Genomic DNA, 22,728 nt, shown 5'->3' with positions numbered 1-22,728 from the left:
ATACTTTTGAAAGAGTTTAGGAGCCATTAGGTTTTACCTTAGGATATTTCCTTTTAGCTTTTTCTCTCTTGGGAGAAATACATTTCATTTCATTCAGCAAAGTGTATTTCTTGTTGAGATGTCTATGATACAAAAACAATTCCTTTTGCAATATTAATTGCTGTATCTTCCTAACATTTTGCCTGTGAAGTCCGCTGCTTCTGCCGAACACTTAGACTTGTCTACATTTTAGATAGAGGGCACATTTATGGATCTCATACTGTTCACAGATTTTTAAAAAAGAGGACAACCCCCCGCAAAAAAACTCTACAAAAGAACCATGAAGGTTTAACAGTTGATATAGTGGTGAATTAATTCACCTGCAGTGAATTCCTTGACTTTATTGGATTATAAGATAGATAAAGTAGCAATAAGATAGCAAGTGTTATTTATTGTATATTTTTAGACTGAAATTAATATTAAAGTATGAGGAAATTGTACTGTGTGATTTATAAGCTTGATTTCAATTACTTGAAAATTTTTAAAGCCACAGGTTGACTTCTTGGCTGATATAAATCAATAAAAGTGCTTTAATTTATGCTAGTTGCAGATAGGATTACATATTTTTAGTTTCTTCATAACTGTATTCTTTCCTTCAGATATTTCAGAAGAAAATCCCCACAGTCACACTTCAGAATGTCAGAAACTGTAGAACCATGGGAGATTTGCATCAGCTGAGCCCATTTAATGTGGTCGTTTTTTACCTGTAGCTGATCAAAAATCCAACAGGCTATATTGTGCCTTTACTTTCGTACATAGTGACAGGGACTCTTTAGAAGACATAAGAGATGGGTGTATATTTATTTAAAAATTTTGATAAATCACAGAAAAAAAATGTGAAAGTGATACAGAAGTTAGATTGTTAACAGATCATTTTAGATAGGAATATAACATACTCCCTCTAGTGATGAACAGGTCATTTACAAAATCTTCTTAAGGTTATAAGATGACTTATTCAAAATGTTGTTGACTAGTAAAACTTGGAAGCAATCTTTTACGTTCCAGTGGTACATGATATGCAATATGCTTTACTGCATACATATTTTGAATAATATCTTAACAAGAAGCTGAAATGTTTCATTAGATGTACTTGAATGCAAAATTTCTGGACATATATCATCATCGTTAGTTCCATTTTCTGTGAAGATTCTGTGAATCACAGAACATATCGGTAGTAATTTTCTCTACTCATATAAAAATAAATTCACGAGAACAACAGTGAGTTAAATAATAAATAGGCCTAATTTGCACTCATTATTTTTACATCCTTAAATCTTCCTAAAGTGTCATTAAAATTCAATGTTCCTTATACAGAATGATGTGCAAGCAATACATATTGCAAAAATTAGATTCAATGGATATGTAAGAGGTGGGCTTATGCAGTAGTTATAGCATTACTTCATTTATAATTATTATCTTTATTAGATGTAATCCAGCCAACCAGTATAATTTAGATACACACATGCATCTACTACTTCAATAAAAATATGCTTGCTGCTCTTGACAGCTTCATGGCTTAAGCAAACCCAACGTATTGAAAGCTCTACTTCTTCATGCTTTCTTCTTGTGGAGTTCTGTTGTTGCTGCCATTGTTTTATTCTACTTTCACGGAACCGTTTACTATAGCTGAAACAAAAAAGGCCTTGTTTCTAGTCATTTCTCTTCCTCAAGGTCAACTGATTCAGCAACTAGTGTTCTTGATTAGGTTTCCAAACCTAAAAAAGTGTTATTAGATTTAATGTTTCTTTATTCAGGGAGCTTTTTATACTGGAATTAAAATTAAATTCTTTGAAGTACATTCTTTTAAACAAACAAGCAAACAAACAAACAGAAAAAACAAGCAAACTTCTTAAAGACAAGAAACACAGTTAAAAAATCAATGGACTTAGTCTTAAACTATGCAGATTAGAAGTTAAAGTCACAGCTTGATGTGAGATCTAGTTACACAGTCACTGAAGATAGGTTATTTTTGTCAAACAATTAACAAAGACACTCCACCAGTGGTACACCTGTGTTGTCCATGGGTTGACAGTTTTGTCTGGAAGATTCCAGATTTCTTCTGGAGTTCCATGCCTGTGTGTGGTAAACTACAAAGTGGGAGTTAAAGTTGAAATTCAATCTGGTAACCTGGCAAAGAAGGTACATTATTTGAATGTTACTCCATGTGGGCTGGTTCAACAGCTGTATAAAAGATGTCCTACTGTGTGGCAAACCTGAAGCTTGTTGGTAACTGAGGAGAAAAGTCACTTCCCAAGCTGTAGATGACTCCTACCTTCTGCTGAGCATGGTGGACCAAGAGTTGATGGTTGCAGTGTTGATGTGTCGTTGTTCCAGTAAAGACTGCAGCAGTGCCTCGTCCTTCCAGAACTCATTGTTGTTCTCCCCTGGAGAAATAATTGTAACAGCAGTATTAGCTGAGGTTTGGCAAGGCTGCATACAGCAGTATATGCTGACTAATATTGAGTGAGCACAGCAGTATTTGTGTTTAAACAGCTTAGTGACAAAATTCATGTGCCGCAAAAACACAAGGAAGGAGCCTGAGGCAAAATAAAGTGCCTGTCTTCCTGTTCTCCATCACAATACCAGTGGTAGCAAGTCAACCCTGCAGTGTAAGTGTAGGGACACCACCTTTTCCTAGAAAGGATCCCGGCGCTGGAAAGTTGTCCCAAAAGAGACGACTCTCCTCTACATAGTCTTCAAGATAAAACCATTTAATTTCATTTTTATTTTTCGTTCTGCTGGATTTTCATAATTATTTTTTGTGAGTGCAAATGTTTCAACTACGTTCATTCTGTATGTTTGGACATTATTAATCTTTGGGCTTGAAAATGATCTGAGACATATTTAATTTCTCTGACTTCTCTGAAGTAAATTTTGATTTTCACTTATATCAGTAAAACTTAAGCCAAAATTAAACGTTGTAAATTTAATTTTCTAATTTATACTGGTTCTGGCCAGCATACCTTGTGTTTTGGTGGAGATGTATCTGTAAGATATACCGTCTTGCTTTCATTAATAACACTGAAATGAGGTTTCTGCTTCAGTTTCACTGAAGAGAGAAAATGCTCAGTTGTTATGTAAATGGCATGTATGTATGTGACATTCTTCATGACACAGAGATCTCATGCTGTGGTAGACGCAGCACCCTCTGTTGATGCCTATGATGTAGTTCTCATTTATTAATGTTTGGGCCCAATCATAGTCTCATTTCAGTGAACTGCAGTTTTGCAGTTGACCACAGGAGTAGAAAGGAGAGGCCTATTATTATTTCACTTGTTGACTTTAGGGAAGTCACTTCCAAATTATCAGTTATCAGATTACCAATTGCAAAATATTGTCTCTAATGCGTCCTGTGTGATCTAGAGGCAAAATCACAGCTTGGTGGATAAAAAAAGAAGCAACAGAGGAGAGGCAGTAGGGAACAGCTTCTGAAATCATCTCTCAATTTTGTATAACTACATTTTAGTGCAATTTGAAAAGCAGTTAATCTGATTAACTTAGTCTTCAGAATTGGTTTAAACTGAACTTCTGTCTTTCTGCTAAAAGAGTGGGATCATTTACATGGTCAGATGCAGCTGATGTTCTCTTGGTCTTTAACACTTCTTGGATGCTCGTTGCTGATTTAGCAGCCACCCCATAACATTGACCATGTATCAATGTAGAGCTCTTGAGCTAAGCAATGGGCATCACTGAGAAAAAGTGCTATGTTCTCTCCAAGGCCAAACACACACTGTGCAGCCCTTCTTGTGGGTAAATTCAAAAAGAGATGTCTACTGAAGACATTTTGGTTTATTACGTCAATTCTTACCCTGGTTAGAATTTACTTTCAGATTGTAGAAGCTAATTTATATTCTTGTGGCTTATGGTTGATATCCTATTTATATACTTTGATTCAGATTCATGTTCTGTTCACAGACAAAACTTCAAGTGAGCTATTATCATCTGAGTGTATAGATAACAAGGTCTACTTGTTGGATTGGGCACTGACTGGATATTTGCCAGGTTTTTCAGTAGTATGGTTTTCAGATGAGGATAAGGAGGCTTTCTCACTTCTTGCAACTCCAGAAATCATTTGAAACAAGCACAATTGATTGCAGCTGTCATTCCTAAGCCAATGGACTAGTTGCCACAATGATGTATTTGAACCCAACTCGTCCACAGCTAAATTACTCAAAAATATGAACTGTCCCCTCCTAGTAGCTGGGGCCATATTTCAGATCAGTGCTTTCCGGAAGAGTGGTCTTTGGATAATCTGAGAAGCCTCTTGGTGGGCTTGTTGATTGTTGGGAGAAAACACCATGGACCTGAAGGGCCTTGCCTGGATTTATCTAGTGAAAGCCCCTTAGCTGGGGCCCAGTGCAAAAAAGCTTTAGCTTGGGTTCACCTCACCTAACTTTAAGCACATACTGGAGGCTAATAAGCAGGAGGCTACTGATCCTAAGTGTCTTCTGAAGTCAATGGAGATGCTAAAAGTGACAGTCTGACTGAAATCACCCTCTACTGAATACACAGGAAGCCTTGGAGGTTCGGTTGTACAGCCCAGGCCTGCATTGAATTGTATCGGTATACTTGTGAAACCGTCAATGGATATTAGCCATTCCTTTTAGGAGCTTTAGGATGGAGCAGGAGAACAGTATTGCATTAGTAAAGAAAAGCACAACAAATCTGCAAAAATGGAACTTCTCTCTCCCCCCCCCGCCCCCCCCTCTTTTTTTGGACAAAAAAAATAAAGGGACCTTGTCCAAGGCAGCTGGGAGAATGGTTAGAGAAACTCAAGGGCAAGTTACAGAGGAGAGTTTTCCTAATATTACTGTCAGCATTTCAATGAAAGTACACATAATGAAATAAGCAGACGAGCTTAAGTAGAAGCTATGGAATCAGTTTGCAAGGGTGTAGGAATAAGCACTTCTCCCACGTTCTCTGCTAGCCTCTTTGTGCTTCCAAATGTGGATTTTCACTGTAACCTGTGGAACCAAATGCACTTCTGAAACATTACCGCTGAAAATTAACCTAGTTTTTTGCTCTAGACTATTCACGGAGGAAAATCAGGGTGTTTGGTCTAGCATCATTTGAATCAATTGTGTAGAGTTTGTGTGGGTCGTACATATGTATATATGTCGATTTAACAGAGTTTTTCCCAAATTGTAGGTAACAATATCCCTTGAAAGTCCGTGACACTGTGTTGGACAATAACACCATAATTCCGTTATGAACATTATGAATTTAAATTCTGTCATGAGTCGGGATAAGAACATATGGTTTTGTTAGCCATAATTACTGGCTTACGAGGACTACCTTTAACAGTTGTCAGAAACTCTGTTTCACCAAAGGTGAATATAAATACCTACAACTAGTCATTATAACTGTTTGTTATTCCCCTACCCTGAGAAATTGAGCAGGTGTCAACTGTCTCAAGAGATCACAGGAAAAGGGATGGGACTAAAAGGATAATGCCCCCCAAACAGTGATTTAAGTCTTGTAGGGCTACTAGATATAATGGAAAGAAGAATACACAGTAAAAATCCAAAGATTATGCTTTATTTGTTTCATGAAGATATTTTATTTTCCAGAGGAAGTGTTCAGCTGGAGAGATTGACCACTGCTCAAATAAGGAGAAGCTAGGCTGGCATGAAGATTTCTATAACTGTAGTGTCTGAACATGAACCATACTTCAGGACAAGCACATATTTGAGTCAACAGAATGAGCTATTTATTGGGCAATGTATGTATGTCGTGTACACCACCTTCAGTAAATTGACAAGTTATAAATTCATCTCAGATTTTACTGCTATTGAATGCAGTGGCACTTCTACATACGGGGATGAAGGGACCACTTTATTAATGGTGTGTGGTGCCAGAAAAAAAAATCATATTAGGATTTGGATCGGAGGGATGATTAGTGTGAAAAAGCAATAGCGATACTATATGTAGCTACACAGAGCTCATGAATTGAACTTTGAAGAAGTAGAAATGCTAAGATGCTTAAAAGGAAAGAAAGGGCATAATTATAAAATAAGGAATATTCACATTCTCTGATAGCTGGAGAGCTAGCATCATTGACCCATCCTCTTCAGGCAATTCAGTTTTCTGATATTAATTAACAGAGCTACAAATTCTTAAATAGTAATTAATTACATCCATAAAAATAAAAGTAACATAATTATATATGTTTCATTTTGATATAGGTACTTTTAATTTGTTCTGTTATCATCAGTAGCAACAGATGCCACTTCTTGCTATCCGTTTGGAGCTAAAATAAGTGGAATTAACTCATCTCTAGTGACTAACAAATTGGATGTTGCAAGGTTGATTATTACAACTCATCGTATCAGAAAATGAAGCCTCACTGTACATAAAAAGCAGCAATTTTAATTAGCCAACCAGAGTAACACTTGCCATTCACGAACAACTTTTCTTTCAGCATTACTGAAGACAAGAAGTATATCAAAGTCACAGCTGGGACTGAAATCTTTCAGGTTGTTCCAAGCCCTTCTTTATTCAGACATAACCTTCCACATATCACTCATGTTCCTCTGGAATAAGGAAATTGTCCATCAGTTGGAGCATGTAGTCTTCATGAAATGACCTTCACCAGTGCTGTAGTTACACCTCAGAAATAATTCCCGTAGGAGATAAGAATAGCAGTGGGCTTCCCCACATTGAGAATTACATGACATTTATTTCCTCACCTTCACTGTATTTGAATCCTTTGAAGTTAAATCTAAGCTTATTTATCTTCTATCTTCAGAAGAATGAACAAGGTTTTTTAAATTTCTTTTTAAAACTTGAAGATAGTCACAATATCTAAATCTGCAGCAGGCACTTTTAAGTTTGTGAGTATGCTATAAAATAATGACTCCTGTATAAATAATTTATTCAACTTGTTACTGAGGAATGATTTTTTTTATTAATGTGAGTTAAGCTGAAAATAGGTTTTTTCCTAAAAACAGATGGGAAGAAATCTGTTTCAAATAGTTGTTTTTTTATGTGGAGTCATGTTTTTAGGGAAAATAATTTAATATAAAAACTAAGATGGTTTCAAAATAATACATTTATTTTCTGAATAACATAGTAGAAGTGTTCCATGATGCATTCATTTATCTGAAAGAAGGAGAATACATTTTCTCTCCCACTGTTTTAAACTGGACTTTTTAGAACAGAAAAATCAAACATCGTGTTTCCGTGGAATTTACTGCATAAGTTCATAGTTCAATCAAAACTTTATTCCCTATGAGAAACAGTGGATGAAGAAGAGCAACAGAAAAGTTTTTACCAGGGACTCCACATCATTATTATGTATATCCTACTTTTGCTGTTTGTAGTGGAAAGTAAGAGGAGGGAAGAGGGAACAAGATGCTTTCTTTTACTCTATAAGCAGACAAGAAAACATGTTCTTGCTATTCCAATGTGCCTGAGAGGTACAGCATTCGATAGCCTGTAACCTTCACCTGAGAAATGTGCTTCTACATGGACAGAGCAGTGCTGCCGTGGGAAGCAGTCTCTCAGCATGACTTCTCCTTCTGCTCAAAGCCTTCCTGCAGCATGTGGTGGCATCCCACAAGAAATCCTGTCTAGCGCTGATGGGATCCCTACTAAGGGAATACGATTCCCTGTGTCTCAGTTCAGCTTTTGCTCTGCTGTCTGGATAGCAGTTGGCCACCATGGGTTTCAGCTGTGAATCTGCTGGAGGTGTTGCGTACAGTATTGCACAACCACTCATTCATTTCTTTGAACTCTGTTCATTAAAAATGAGTGCAACAGTATCTGCTATTACATATGAGCATTTTTTGTTAGCAAACAGAGGTCTACTCCAGCTGTCTGGTGAATGGTGCAGAGATTTGGCTGTATATATCAACATTTGGGGTGAAAGCCAAGGAATAAAACCATCAAAACAAACTATGGGCTGGAAGATAGAGAAAAACAAAGTAAGTTGTAACTCTCTTCTACTATTCAGACACCATCCGTTGTAGTTTTCCAAAGTACTTTTTGATTCAGATGAAGGGATGTGCTCTGGCTTGGCTCTTGCTGCCATGCTTTGTTGGATAGCTATTGTTGAGAGGTACAGCAGAACACAACTATGAAGACTACAGAGACAGAATTTTAGACTTGTGTCTGAAGACTGCCCCATTTTAAGTACACATTTTTTTTTTCATTCACATATATTAACTAGGTTCCCTATTTTAAGCATAAACTCCCCTCATTTTTCTATGTCACCTGTCCTAATCAGTAAATAACCCTTAAAATCCTGTTATTGTTTCATACCATTGATTCATTAATTATCTGTTCTGTATTATTGACATAAACTTCCAAAACAGCTGAAGTGAGTTTAGCTTAGGAATACATCTGTGGATGGTTTCTATGCCAGCCTATTCCACAGTCCCTCTCTTAATGCCTCTCAAAGAAAGACTGTAGATTTAGAAAATCCATTTGTAAATATTTTCAGGGATTTAGTAGCAACGGCTAACAACTTCACAAATCCTTTTAAAATATACTATTAAATAGACATTATACAGGGTGGCTGGCTCCCTAAGTTTGAGTAAAATATGTAGAGTGAATAAGACTATTAGTAATTTTTCAGTGTAAAAGTTATTATTGCAGGTATTGTAGAATCTTTCAAGGTATGCTATGGTCTATATATGATTTAAGCAGGTTCTTCAGTTCTCTGTAGTAACATGTACAAGCTGACTAACAAAAGTCATCCACAACAATTTATTCATAATGTTAATAAAATCAACTGGCATAAAAACAGGTACTGTTGTTGGCAGCAGAAGAGTTCTCCCGTATTCCAGATGCGGTGTGTTTCCAGGATTTCTGAAAGTATATTAATGTGCAGTATAAATAGATGTTTTGACATCACAGTTGAACGAACTATCCCAAATGTCACTTAATAATATTTCCATTGATGCTCCAGTCAGTTGGATCATCAGTAGGAATAATGGAATTGCTAACACTGGGCAAAAATTCAGCTGTGATACCTGACTCTTTAGCAGACCTACACATGCCAGCAGGCTACTATGCACGTAGTTCTTTAACTACATCATCTATCCTCTTGAAGAGCTGCGAAAACCCCAGATATTTCCCAGAAAAGGCTTTGTTCTTCCAAAGAACTTAAGAAATCATGTTCTAATTAAGCTTTTCTAGTAGCAGAAAGCATTTTGCATGTAACTAGGTGTACCTTTATCTTATTAGTAACATCAAAAGTCCCTGTCTAGACTTCATTAGCAGAAGACTTTTATAAATGTGAAGGAATATATGGAAACATAAATGCTCATGCATAAGTGATTCTCTCATCAAAATGCCCTAATGCATGGCTAGATTCTTCAGATAGTTTTTTTGTGCACATATATTCACTTTCATGTAAAAACCTGTTGTTTATAGTTGGAGTAAAGGTTTATGGGGATGTAAACAACTTTGTGCAATGGGAATCAAAGCCTAAACTTCCAAATGGAGTAAAGATATGTCATCATGTTTCAGTTTATATCTTTACCTGAAAGAGTGGAAATCCATGAAAGAGCAACACTGAATGTCTAAAGCATGTACAAAAAAAAAATCTTGGACTTTATTAAATATTTATTAGCTCTACAAGTTCCAAATTAACTGAAACAAAACCCCCAACCCTATGAGCACAAGCTACTATCCATTTATCATCATGTTTTCAAATTTCCATTCTCAAATATTTCTTTAGAGCAGTTCACTTCTTTCTTTCTTATCTGTTTGGAAAGCTGATACTGTGGTTTATTTTTATAATAAGCATGAAAGATATTGGGATATATTGCAGGGGTGTTTGCTAAGACATTAACATGTTTTATGAAGAAAATCCCAGTGTCTTTTAGAGCTTCAAGGCTGGTACTAATCCTTTCCTTAAAAAAAAAAAAAAAAAACATTGGAGGCAATAATGTGGAATACAAAATGATTCAGAACTAGTTTTCCTTCTTCTCATCTTTTCACTTTTTGAGCACTGAAAATCAGATTGCTTCAGGCACTTGGCTAACCTCTGTATGGTCTGCACTTCCAAATGCCAGAATACCCATAATTTCCCAATTTGGTATTTTTGAGGAATTACGTAGAATATATTTTAAGTGTTTATGATATCTACATTAGCAACAGCTTTTCTGACTGTTTTTACAAGTATCTTCTGCAGTATTCCATGCCTAACTTGACACAAAGTATTCTCATTTCTCTGTTATTAGCTTTTATCTCTGAAGTCTATTGTTAATATCTTAAAAGATACTCTTGGCAAAGATAATGAAAAAAAGATGTTTTATTTGCTCAAATGCTGTGCTGGCAATGGAGCTTGTATAGCTGGGCTTAATGCTCGTTCAGAGTTGCTCTTAAAAGAAAGCACTCTGCAGACTTAATGAGGAATTCACCAACAGCAGGAAAGTGACCCAATTCATGCCACGATTACCAGGCAATGAGTCACGTACCTTTGTAGAGGGAACACCCAGTATATCAGTGCCTGTCACAGGATAACAGCATGAAAGTGCAATGATCAAATCCTCACATGGTGTAATGGGTAGCTCTGGATATGTCGCAGTTTATTTTAAAGAAAATTGTTCAAGTATCTGTCTCAGCCTACAGCTCTTGTGCCGCGTTTCCTCTCTGGGTGTCTTGCTGGTTCCAGTGGTCCTCTCATAATTAATCAAATAAATAAACGAATAAATAACCTTCCTACCAGCAGTCCTCAGCTAGAACTACTGTCATTCCCATCTCCTAATTTTACTTTGCTGTTCAGCTCCAACATGACTTAATTTTTAAAATGCATAAATTATCTTTGGGCTGGTTTTATGTGCATTGTACAGTGTCTGTTGCATTGCACGAAACCAAAACAAATAGAAAAGCCAGGCTATGTTTAATCGCAAGCTACTCAATGCATATAGAATCTAAAAAAGTATTTGAAAGGATATATGCATCTGGAGTGTAATAATCCTGCTAACCACCATGCAGGAGCTTATCTAGCTTACCTAATGCATATGTCTCAAGTTTAGAAAAAGTGAAAATCTAAAGAACCACAGGCTGAATGCATATTGTTTCTATAAAGAACATGCTTATCTGTTACTATGTGCATTGTAGATCTCAAATCCAGGAAGCCACTGCCTCTGTTTTACACTATAAAATACAAAATATATTGTCGTAAGAATTACATGGTATTATAGAACATGGGAACTACAACCTAGTATACAGTCTCTTAAGACTGCTTTTCACAATCTTACATTTTACTTTTTCAGAAAAATCAAAATGTAACAAACAATGTTATTAATCCCAAAGCATTCTAGAAACTGGTAAAAATACAGGTCAGGCTTTTTTTTTTTTTTTGGGGGGGGGGGGTGGTTCTTTTTATATGACCCAATTTCTTCACCTAATTTCAGTGGACTCTGGATTGAGCCATGTAGTTAAACTATTATTTCTACTAGTATCAGTGGACACTGATTATGCATGGGGATTGGAAAACTTGCTTTTCATTCACATGAATTAAACACCCAGAGATGCAACTATTAGTTCTGTGATGAAGTATGGCTAAGTGCTTTTCCCTTCCTACTAAAACTTGGTCAGAAAATCCTGGAGATAGTAAAAACACACTGTTTCTTCCAAATAGTGTCTGATTTTTCTCTCTGTGTACAGGTAACATTGCAAATAATGCTGCAGTCTCACAACTCAGCAACTGCTAAATGCCTGGCTTTACCTCACTGTAGAGCATTTAGCACCTTTGCTAGTGGTGTTTGAATTGATTAGCCTGGATATATTCTTCAGGATCACATTTGCCAACAACCTGCTTATTAATACAGTTTGAAACTATTACCCCTGAAAAATATTTTCATGAATCTGGAATTCATTCCTTTGCTTCTGCAATTATTTTTATAAGGATGCATCAGAGAAATAGCTGGTATTGCACACTTAGAAAGAGGAAAAAACTTTTCCTCTTCATGACCCTTGGCAAGAAGGGGCTTATGTCATTGTGGTTTATGTTGTTGTTATGAGAAGTATCATAAACACTTGAAGCTTCCTGCTTTGTAGTACATCTAAAATCACTTTACTTGAAAATTATGTTTATTATTCTCTTCGGCTGGGAATTCAGTAGATCGAGACAAATGTGGTGTTTCTCTGCTTAATGCAGTTAGTAATTTGACAAGATAGGTATAATTTCCCATACATTTCAGTTCCTCACACTAATAGTGTCCCGGAGTGATTTGGCAAACAAACTGTATTGGGTGTGCATGGCAAGGTTTTGGTAGCGGGGAGGCTACAGGGGGTGGCTTCTGTGAGAAGCTGCTGGAAGCTTCCTCCATGTCCAATAGAGCCAATGCCAGCCGGCTCCAAGATGGACCCGCTGCTGGCCAAGGCCGAGCCTATCAGTGATGGTGGTAGCGCCTCTATGATAACATATTTAAGAAGGGGAAAAAATGCATGACAGCAGCTGCAGCCAGAGAGAGGAGTGAGAATATGTGAGAGGAACAATTCTGCAGACACCAAGGTCAGGGAAGAAGGAGGGGGAGGAGGTGCTCCAGGCACTGGAGCAGAGATTCCCCTGCAGCCTGTGCTGAAGACCATGGTGAGGCAGGCTGTGCCCCTGCAGCCCATGGAGGTCCACGGTGGAGCAGAGATCCACCTGCAGCCTGTGGAGGACCTCACGCTGGATAGCAGGTGGATGCCCAAAGGAGGCTGTGACCCTGTGGGAAGCGTATGCTGGAGCAGGCTCCTGGCAGGACCTGTGGAGAGAGGAGCCCAGGCTGGAGCAGGTTTGCTGCGCCAGGGGAAGTTTAGGTTAGATATTAGGAAAAACTTCTTCACCGAAAGGGTGGTCAAGCATTGGAACAGGCTGCCCAGGGAAGTGGTTGAGTCTCCATCCCTGGAGGTATTTAAAGGACGGATAGACATGGTGCTCGAGGACATGGTATAGTGATGGACTTGGCAGTGCTAGGTTAACGGTTGGACTCGATGATCTTAAGGGTCTTTTCCAACCTTAATGATTCTATGATTCTATGATTCTATGACTTGTGACCCCCTGGGGGACCCATGCTGGAGCAGTCTGTTTCTGAAGGACTGCACCCTGTGGAAGGGACCCACGCTGGAGCAGTTTGTGAAGAACTGCAGCCTGTGGGAAGGACCCATGATGAAGAAATTCATGGAGAACTGTCTCCCATGGGAGGGACCCCACGCTGGAGCAGGGGAAGAGCGTGAGGAGTCCTCCCCCTGAGGAGGAAGGAGCAGCAAAGAAAGACAACATGTGATGAACTGACCACAACCCTCATTCCCCGTCCCCCTGTGCTGCTGGCAGGGAGAAGGTAGAGGAAATCAGGAGTGAAGTTAAGCCCAGGAAGAAGGGAGGGGTGGGTGGAAGGTGTTTTAACATTTGGTTTTATTTCTCATTATCCTACTCTGATTTGATTCGTAATAAATTAAGCTAATTTCCCCAAGTCGAATCTGTTTTGCCCATGATAGTAATTGGTGAGTGATCTCTCCCTGTCCTTATCTCAACCAATGAGATTTTCATTATGTTTTCTCTCCCCTGTCCAGCTGAGGAGGGGGAGCGATAGAGCAGCTTTGGTGGGCACCTGGCATCCAGCCAGGGTCAACCCACCACAGAAACAAAAGAGTTAATTAAACATTGTTGAATTTTTCTACAGCAAAGTGTATACAAGGTCATACCGAGGGCGCAGCTGAAGTTTATGAAAGATTAGCAGTCTGTTTCTGCAGGAGGGATCCCTCCAGCTACTGTAATGTATGACAGCCTGGCGTACCGCTTTCCACAGCAAGCTGTTGTACAGAGCAGAATTACAGAACAAATTTTCAGTAGAATGTCTAATAAAAGGGCTTTATATATTAAAGATTTTTTTTCTCTTTATGTTTTGTTTATATTTGGAACAAATAAGCACAATAAGGCCTTATTTGCTTCCATACATTTGAAAAATGAATCCAGGAGTCATTATGCAAAAAGGGCTAGGTTATTACTGTGCCTTTCATTTACACTGTAAATCCTTGTGGCAAAGACACACCTTTGCTTTTGTATTTACCTCATGCAATAGGAACCAATCTGTGAATCCAAATGCAAATCAGCTGAATAACAGTGAAGTTGTTTGGATAGTGAAAAAGTGTGCCATGCTTACCCTTAACTTGCAATTAAAAATGTAATAACAATATAAATATTTATAATATGCCTATAAGCTCAGAGCATTGAAACCTGTGCACAAAGTCTGCGAGTAGGTATTGGATCATGCAGGGCCTAAGGCCTTTACTTGTACTCTCCTGACCGTCATATAGACTGTACAGGAACACTATTTGTGTGATACTATCCTTGTAATGCTGCCAAAGACTGTAAAATACAGATTATTTACTGTGGAAGGATGAAGTGTTCTTGAAAATGTGTCTGTGGTACTGAGCACAGAACACTTTTCTGAGTCTTTCCTGTCATAATTCTGGGATTTTTAACTAACATTCATATTCCTAAGCTGACACATAAATAAATTTGCCTCTTTTCCTATCATGGATAACTACATGGAGTTAGCAATAAAAGAAATATTGAGAGAGCACCTTTCCTGCTTTTGAAAGTAGCAGAGCCGGACAAAGACTATGAAGAGTCAGTGCTTCTAAGAAGTGCTAATACTTTCAAAGTCAAACTGAGCACCTTGTTCCCAAATAAGCACTAATATGTTATAATTATATACTTGGATGCTGAGATTAAAAGAGAGACATATAAATTCCTAGTTGTTCTCCTACCTGGACTAACTGGCATGGAGCTTTCCAACTCTGGAGTTCTTCCAGAGTTAATAATTCCATAGTTTTATACTAATAATGGGAGTCTGGACTGAGCATTACCTGAAGCGACCATTTTTCCTATCTGCACTAGCAGTCAACTTAAAACTTCCATGTTAAATGTTATTTATTGTTCCCCAAGCTCATATAAGCAACATTTCAAAAATAGTTTATTGCTATTAAATTAACACACTCCTTTTTCTATTTATTGTAAAGATTTCTTAGGTGTCTAAATTTATACCCTCAGGTGCCTTACACTCAGTTAAAAGAAAAATGTTCTTTCAAAGGCTATTCATGTAAATGGCACCTTATTTCTCTCCAGAAACAGAGCACCATCATATAACATAACATTGAGCATGGAAAGCCTGAACTCAAGTATGGTGAATCACTATGTTTCCCCTGCAGGACAGAAGAAGAAACAACCTGCAAAAGCAAAGGGTCTTTTTTAAAAAAAAAAAAAACAAACGTGCCACATAGCTTAAATGTCTCTAAACTGTAACAACTACCCATCTTGAAGTTATGAATCCAGACAAAGCAGTTGCTCAGTGAATGACCCTAATATTGTTTTTGAGAGCAAATCAATGTATGATGCAAGCAGTGCTCATAAAATCAAAGAAAGTCAGTATCAATCCCAATTTTGTAGGTCAAGTTCCTGTAATTTCTAAGCTACCTACACGTTGTGTGACAGTACTCACTTGTATGGACTGGTCGTGGTTACTTGCAAGCTATTTCTTTTGTGTCGTCTGTTCAACAACAACAATAGATTGTATTTGTCATAAATATGCGTAGTGAAAATATCCTTTGCTGGTTTTGATCCTGCAGGATCATGTTCTTTCATTATGGAATTCAAAGGTTATTTTTTCATACGTTACCATAGTAACTGGGTTCCTATTTTCATTTTACATTAATAAAAGGCTAAATATTGTAAACAGTAGCAAGTGTGTCCTATTAAACCTTGATGCTGTATAACAAAAGGTGTTGTGTTTCTGTGAAAATATAAGGCTTGGAATTCAATCCTTTGTTTTAAGTCTTGAGTCACCATAGTTTTAGGCCTGCCTATCTATCTATATGAATGTAGTTAAGACAAAATCTATTAATAACAGTAACTCTACATTAATTTAACAGCAAGGAAAAAGAAAAATTCCCTATCGTCTATAAGACTCCTATATATAGACCTCAATGTTCAGATCTTGATGGGTGTTTAAGATTCTCCAGTAACTGCCTCCAAGTCTGTTAACCTGCACATTGCAAACCCTATGGTGCTTACAGAAAGGTATAAAGGACGGCAGAAGTATTAATAGCAGCAACTCAGTTCCTCCAGGGCAAAGGAGTAAAAGAGGCAATAACTATTGATTATTCCATTAGTCAGGGAATTGCTTTAACCATTTGCAAGATCTCAGGTCCTTCAGGCTGAGGGAATGAGAACAGATGCAGGAGGGAAATGGGGCTCAGTAAGATTTTATCAAGAGCAATAAAGTTCTGGTGGGGATGGAAACTGCTGTACCTGGGGTAAGAGTCACATACAACTAGAGATCATGGTTTGCTCTTTTCTCCACTTTTTGAAGGAAGTGAGTAGTTGACATCTTGTAGAAGTACAACCCTCAGTGTACAATACAATGCAGAGGTCTTGGAGTAGGCTCTCTAAGGATTATAAGGAAAGAGGGTGAAACCTTCCATGTTACCATCTGAGTATGGTAACAGTATTATCTCCTGGCATTGTAGGAGAGACAAGCAGGTATAGGTAGAACTGGCAAGAAATTTTCCAGAAAATCTGTTTTTCCCTAAAAATGTTCATTTGTGTAATTTACCCATTTCAATTCAACTTCCATGAGAAAGGATTTCTCATCTCCATGCTGGGATATCTAGTGAAACCGTGGGGTGCAAGAGAAATGCAGAAAGGAAAACATACTGTAGAATTACCAGTAGCTATTTAGTCACCTAGGAAAATCAGTGGGAAACTGAGATTCAGAGAGACTAAATTAAGAAGCTGCTGTGTACAGTAGCACACTGGCAATTCTGAAGTGGAGTTCTGGGTCTTTTGCCACAAAAATCCATTAGTTTCATCTTGAAGCAAAATAGCAACTGTTTGAAATCTTGGAGTATTACAGAACAAGATAATTATTACATCTCCAGCTCTAATACAGGGCATCTCATGGCTACCTTACACGTGGGGATAGGTGATGAGCAATTCAACTGGAGAACAGACAGGCTAGAGTTAAGCTGTGTGTTAAGGATACAGAATTAGTCTATAATTGGACCATGCATTTCATTTGAAATAGGGAAAGCAGATTAGACAGAATATTCAATTCATAGTGTGGGGCATATGCAAATATTATCATACATGTACCATATCGGAAAGAATGTGACTAAGTCACATAAGGGCAGAAAGGGCAGGTCTTTAGCTTCCAACTTAAGAGAGGGATTCAGAATCTGAAATTTAGTCCATTACACTTTTCTAGGCAAGTTGACCAGAGACTGTGACCAAAATAGAGAAGCACAAGGATAACTGAGTCTGTTGTTGGACCTCCTGTGAGACTTTGCAGTCATCCCTGCTGAATATGACTGCTGAACATCCATGTGTTTAAAACAAACTGCAGTGTATTAACACTTATTAACACACACATAGAATCATTGAAAATTTAGATTGAGAAGGAGCTCATTAGGTCATCTGGTCCAACTTTCCACTCAGAGCAGGGCTTACTTCCACATTTTATGTAACTTGTATTTTTGTCTGATTGATAAACTTTTGGTAATCCTAGTTTGGCTACATAAAAAAATATTGAAGAAACAGTATGCTAGAGGTACTCATCTGATACGCCAGCTTCTTCCCTGTGCTATGTCTAGGAATAACATAGCCTTGATTTGCCAAAGTGTTTACAGTTGCTGTCAATAGACTTTGGGAGTGAAAAATTCCTCAGGAGAGAACATGCAGATCAAACATCTGATGCTTGTGCTGTTAGCAGAGTTCCCAGGAGCTCAGAGGCTTGCCAGAATCCCTGTGCTTGTGCACAGTTCTCAGAAAGGGCTGGAGATCTTTGAGGATGCTGCTGCATCCCCAGGGGTCAGATATTCCATGGGGAGTAAATTCAACATATTTATGGACAATCTGAGTGTCTCAGTGTTTTAACTATACCATCCCTGAAACACAATAGTAATAATCCTAATGAACCCATTTCTGCAAATATGAAATTCCCAGAAATAAACAGCCAAATAAGATGAGTTTTAGTTTTAGATGTTGAGATGAAAAGGGAATTGGGATCAGACAAATGAGGGAAAAGGTCTTATAGATTTATCAAAACATATTCCTGATGTTAGGTACTGAAATATTAGCTTCTCAGGCACATCCAGTATTTGTGATAGACATTCAGGCTGCTTGAGGAGAGAAAGGTGTCTATGACAAGCAGTCCAGATAACCTAACTAAGGCACCAACCATTATGTCTCTGTGTCTCCACTGACAGCAAGGAGTTTGGACAACTCTGAAGGCCATCCAGTGCTTTGGGAAAGCTGAGCACTGGCCGGTAGGAATCGCTGAGAGCATGGGAGTCCTGTCATTGTCACTGAGAGAACCTTGCACTTCTAATGTGCTCTTCATTGCACAGAAATCTCCATTAGATCTAGCTATAGAGTGGGATTCAGTATGAGATTAAGACAGCTGCATTTTGGGCAGTGCAAAGGATAATCTTGTGCATTTGGGGCAATCCAAGGGATATTTTGTCCTCTGCATATCTGCTAGCTTCACATGGATATCTCAGGCATCCCACAGAGACCTATATATGACCAACAGAATTGAGCTCTTAGCAGGCAGGCAGCTGAATAGCTCTCTTGCTTCCACCATTGATGAGATTTCTATTGACTGTAATAGTTTACACACATGGCAGAAATGTAAACAATTACACTTAGTTTTCTTACCCTCACGATGAGTCTCACACAAAATGATTCAAGAGGTTTAAATGCAGATGTCTGAATAATAGACATCAAAAGGTACATGAAATAGGTTTTATGTTAGCTGACCTGAAGATATGTCTGAATAACTACTGCATAATATGAGAACCACGATACAGTGTTTAAGGTGGTGGATTAATAACTGAGGAAGAGACAGCGTCTTTTGCACAATATCATAATGTTAAACTTTTGTCTGGGAAGTGGAAGATCTGGTTTCTAGCCACTTCCCAGTGTCAACAGTCTTGAAACCAAACCCTGCGAGTGTAATGTAATCTCTACAGTATTGATAAAGGATTGATTGATTAAGATGTTTCAAACACTCTGAGACTGAGGAGGACCTAAAACTCTCACATTCCCAAATGGAGTTTTGAGACTTATTTAATGGTTTCAGTCAAAGTGGGGATAGCCTGACCAAAATAACCTGGACCATTAGGAAATTAGGTCAAATTCAGATACTTCCCTGCTAACATCTCAACTTCTGCTAGCTAAGCCAAGTCACTTCTTAGCATGTATGAAATATTGTCTGTCAGCGTTTATGGAGTTCTGCCATCCAGAGATGACAATAGAGGCAATAACTAAATATAAGCACCTTTGCAGTTTGACAGCATGGTTAGCAGGTGATTTGAATCACTCAGTCCCAGAAGCCTAACCATTTATCAAGTCCACTTATGGCATTGAAACAAGCAATGTGAATATAACCCTCACAGATTTACTTACAGGTTTATTATTTTGTGTGCTAAATAAATGTTTAAAAGATCATGAAGCAGATTAATTGTAGACAAGACTTTGAAGCCATGGAAAATACACATCAAAGATTTGTGTTACCTCTGAATGCCTGGTGTTACCGAGGGTCTTTCTAGCAACATAAAAAGAATAGCAGTATGATACTTTTTCATTAGTGAGAATAAATAATATGGATCCAAAGAAAGTCTGGCATGATCTTAAACATGCATCTCATATACCTCTGTCAGCTTCAACAAATGTAGCTATATGGTTTTGAAAGACATCCTCACGAGGAGGATGTGCTATATATTGTGTTGTATAAATAGTTTGCTTTGTAAATTTTCCAAAACATTCAAAAAGATCATTCTACATTTAGGTCATGTGCTTGACAGTCTGTCTTTTGTCTTATTAATAGGCACCACAAGGCCACATAAGGAGGGGGAAGTCCCTGGTGTGGACTATATTTTCATCACTGTTGAAGATTTTATGGAATTGGAGAAAAGTGGTGCTCTCTTAGAAAGTGGAACATATGAAGGTAAGCACGCTTTTACTGCTAAATCTGTCTCATGTTACCATTATGCTTTTTGCTAATTTGATGGAATTGCACTGGGACATCCCATTACAAATGTGTCATTGCTACTGTTATCAGAACTTTGTGAAGAGCCATATGGCAATTATGAAAATATTTTCATATGTAAAAGCTAAATGCAGGTGAATACATTGTAATTTTAGTATATTCTAGTGATTAAGAGAAACAGAATAATACATTGCACTTACAGGAAAGAAACACGAGTTCTTTATGCCAAATACTTGAGGAGATTTCCACAAAATGTCAGCTAACAGCTGCTTTTCTAACATAGGACAAACAAACTCTACAACAGAAATCAGTTGTAAGGCTGACACTTTTCCTTTGCATGTGTGATCCTACAAATATCAATCTATATCAGGGGTTGAAACCTCACTATTTAAGTAAAACAGGAAGGATTTGCTCTGCCACGTCTTATGGGCTTTGTAAAGTTATTGAAAAGAACTCATTAATTTTTTAACATGACAGAGGGATAGGAACTGTCCTAATGACTGTATTAGAAAATGTCTGTATATGGGGCAAAGAGCCAGCAGCTTATTGCAGAACAGTGCTTCCCAGGAGAACTGATGATTCATTGATTTTAAACCTTTTCCAAAACACAGCTAACCTGAAAGTGAAACTATTATAAATGGAAGGGCAGTTACATAGCAGGGCATTTTAATAAAACCAGAATAATGCTATACTAGTTTAAACCAGATGCTTCTCAGAAATATACTAGTATTTAAGATAACTGAGTAATGGATAGGGGTTTTTTACTGTAATCTTCAAAATGAGACCCTTTACACGAAAAATATGACCCATACATATGAGAATACCTGGGTGAGTAGAGCCATTTACAGGAAGCAGCCCCGTATTTTTACCTTGTAGCAAAAGAAACAATGAAGACCTTTTTGTCCTGACTTTGTACGTGTCAAGGAAAGCATCTGAAGATAAATAAGAAGCTATTCACCCCAAAGAAAATCATTAGCTGTGTTATAAATAGCAGGAAAGAAGGTAATCTTTTCTCACCTAATCAGCACAAAGTACCCATTGGAAAGTAAATAAATTTTCATAAAGAGTTATATCAATACAGAATTTGTAACAAAGATTTCCATTAAAGAAGGTCAAATAAAGGAAAATATATCGTCTTTTCCTTTTCTACTTTTTTCCACACTGTCTGACACCTAATGGTAGAAGTTACCTAAACATTAATGCAAGTACACCACCACAATTTTACATTTATCAGAGATTCGTTAAATAACAAGCCTTTCTTGAAGTATCTTTTTGTTACCTTAGGTGTTTGAAACCAACGTTAAAGGAGCTTAAGTGTAGCACAAGTCTGTCATTGCTTGACCATGTAATTTCATTAGTTTGTAGAAAGTTTGTAGAGATTGAACTGCTAGGTTAAATTAATTCACAGTGCTCTTCTGTCCCTCGAGGGGTACTGAGAGGTATCTTTTAATACCAGCTCCCAGAGCTGAGTGGACAGCAAGGTGAAATACTCGTTGGGGAAGTCTGTGTAACTCCTTAAATCGGCTGAGGACCTAGCTGAAGAGAGGTCCAAAGTCGTGACTATGAAATGTCTGTCACATCGTTTGCTGATCGCAGATGACAAGTTCACTGAAGCCAAGAAGTCAGAAACTAAATGCAAAACAAAATAAACTCAACAGACCAATTTCTGCATAAATCCTGTCTTTGATTCCCAGGTTTCCCAATCACCAGATGTACATTAGCTGACTATGTATTACAGCAAATAATAGGTAACACATTAGAAAATATACCTAGTTTTCACATGCTTTTTCTCCTGTTCCCATACAAAGACTTTTGGACATGACCTTACAAACTTACAGCCCCCATTCCCTGATTAATTCCTCATGACTGTAGTAACTTCCTCTGGGAAGGATTTTGCTCATCATTCTGTCACAAGTTTTCTTGAGCACATTAAGTCTGCAGTGATTAAGTTTACTGGTGACAATTATAACAACCAGAGCAAAGAAATTTTCAATTCCCCCCACTAAGAGAAGATGATTTTTGAATCCTTCCACAGATCAAGCAACTTATGTGAGCAAGCCTGTTCTGGGAGGTGAATTTTCTCTCCTTATCAACACTGGTTATCAGGCCTCTGAAACAAAACAGCCTCCTTTTTAATGATTCTGAATGTTAATAGATTGGTTTGCAAGTTTCTTTATTATTTCTTTTTTGTCTTGAAAAAATTCTGTATTTAGTTAAGTTCCTATAGTTTCTCTGAGTCTGTCTATGCTGATTGTCTAACCACAGCCACTATGTACCAGTTTGTCTCTAACAGAAAAATGTTTTAGAGAAGCTTTTTCTCATTTAGTTGAGATAAAAAGACAGACTCTGTGTACATGTGTTATTTTTCACCACTTCTTGACCAGAAGGGTTGATTCAGTCAATTTACCTTCTACTATATGAATTCTAAAGAGAATCAGAAGCATCCAGGTAAAACAGAGGAGAAGGAGGCCAAGTGGAAACTTACCTGACACTGAGTCTTTGTATTGTTCTTTATAGTATTCAGTATTGTTGGGAGAGGGGATATTTTCTCATAGTAATGAGAAAATCAGTGAAAACAATCAGAAACTTTTTGTTCTGGTGCAAGCATATAATAGTTGTGATTCCAACCTAGACAGGATAAAATCTAAAAGTGAAACCAGTGTATATTCTTAGAAAAATATAGTTTTATAGTTCT

At 37.6% G+C, this 22,728-nt stretch overlaps 1 protein-coding gene across 2 annotated transcripts in view; it reads left to right on the top strand.

Moving 5' to 3' along the window:
• MAGI2 (membrane associated guanylate kinase, WW and PDZ domain containing 2) overlaps window positions 1-22,728 on the top strand; it is a gene marked incomplete at both ends in the record, with an annotated part of 752,640 nt that overhangs the window by 428,155 nt on the left and 301,757 nt on the right. For both annotated transcript variants that reach the window (XM_082309172.1, XM_082309171.1), the window contains one exon: window positions 19,872-19,991. In XM_082309172.1, the coding sequence (XP_082165298.1) occupies window positions 19,872-19,991 (120 nt within the window). The remainder of the gene's footprint in view (window positions 1-19,871; window positions 19,992-22,728) is intronic.

This window comes from Platalea leucorodia (genome assembly GCF_965183815.1).
Source record: "Platalea leucorodia genome assembly, chromosome: 4".
In the NCBI taxonomy this organism is placed as follows: domain Eukaryota; kingdom Metazoa; phylum Chordata; class Aves; order Pelecaniformes; family Threskiornithidae; genus Platalea; species Platalea leucorodia.
Note: the sequence above shows the minus strand (reverse complement) of the source record. Positions and strands in the feature narration are given on the sequence as shown.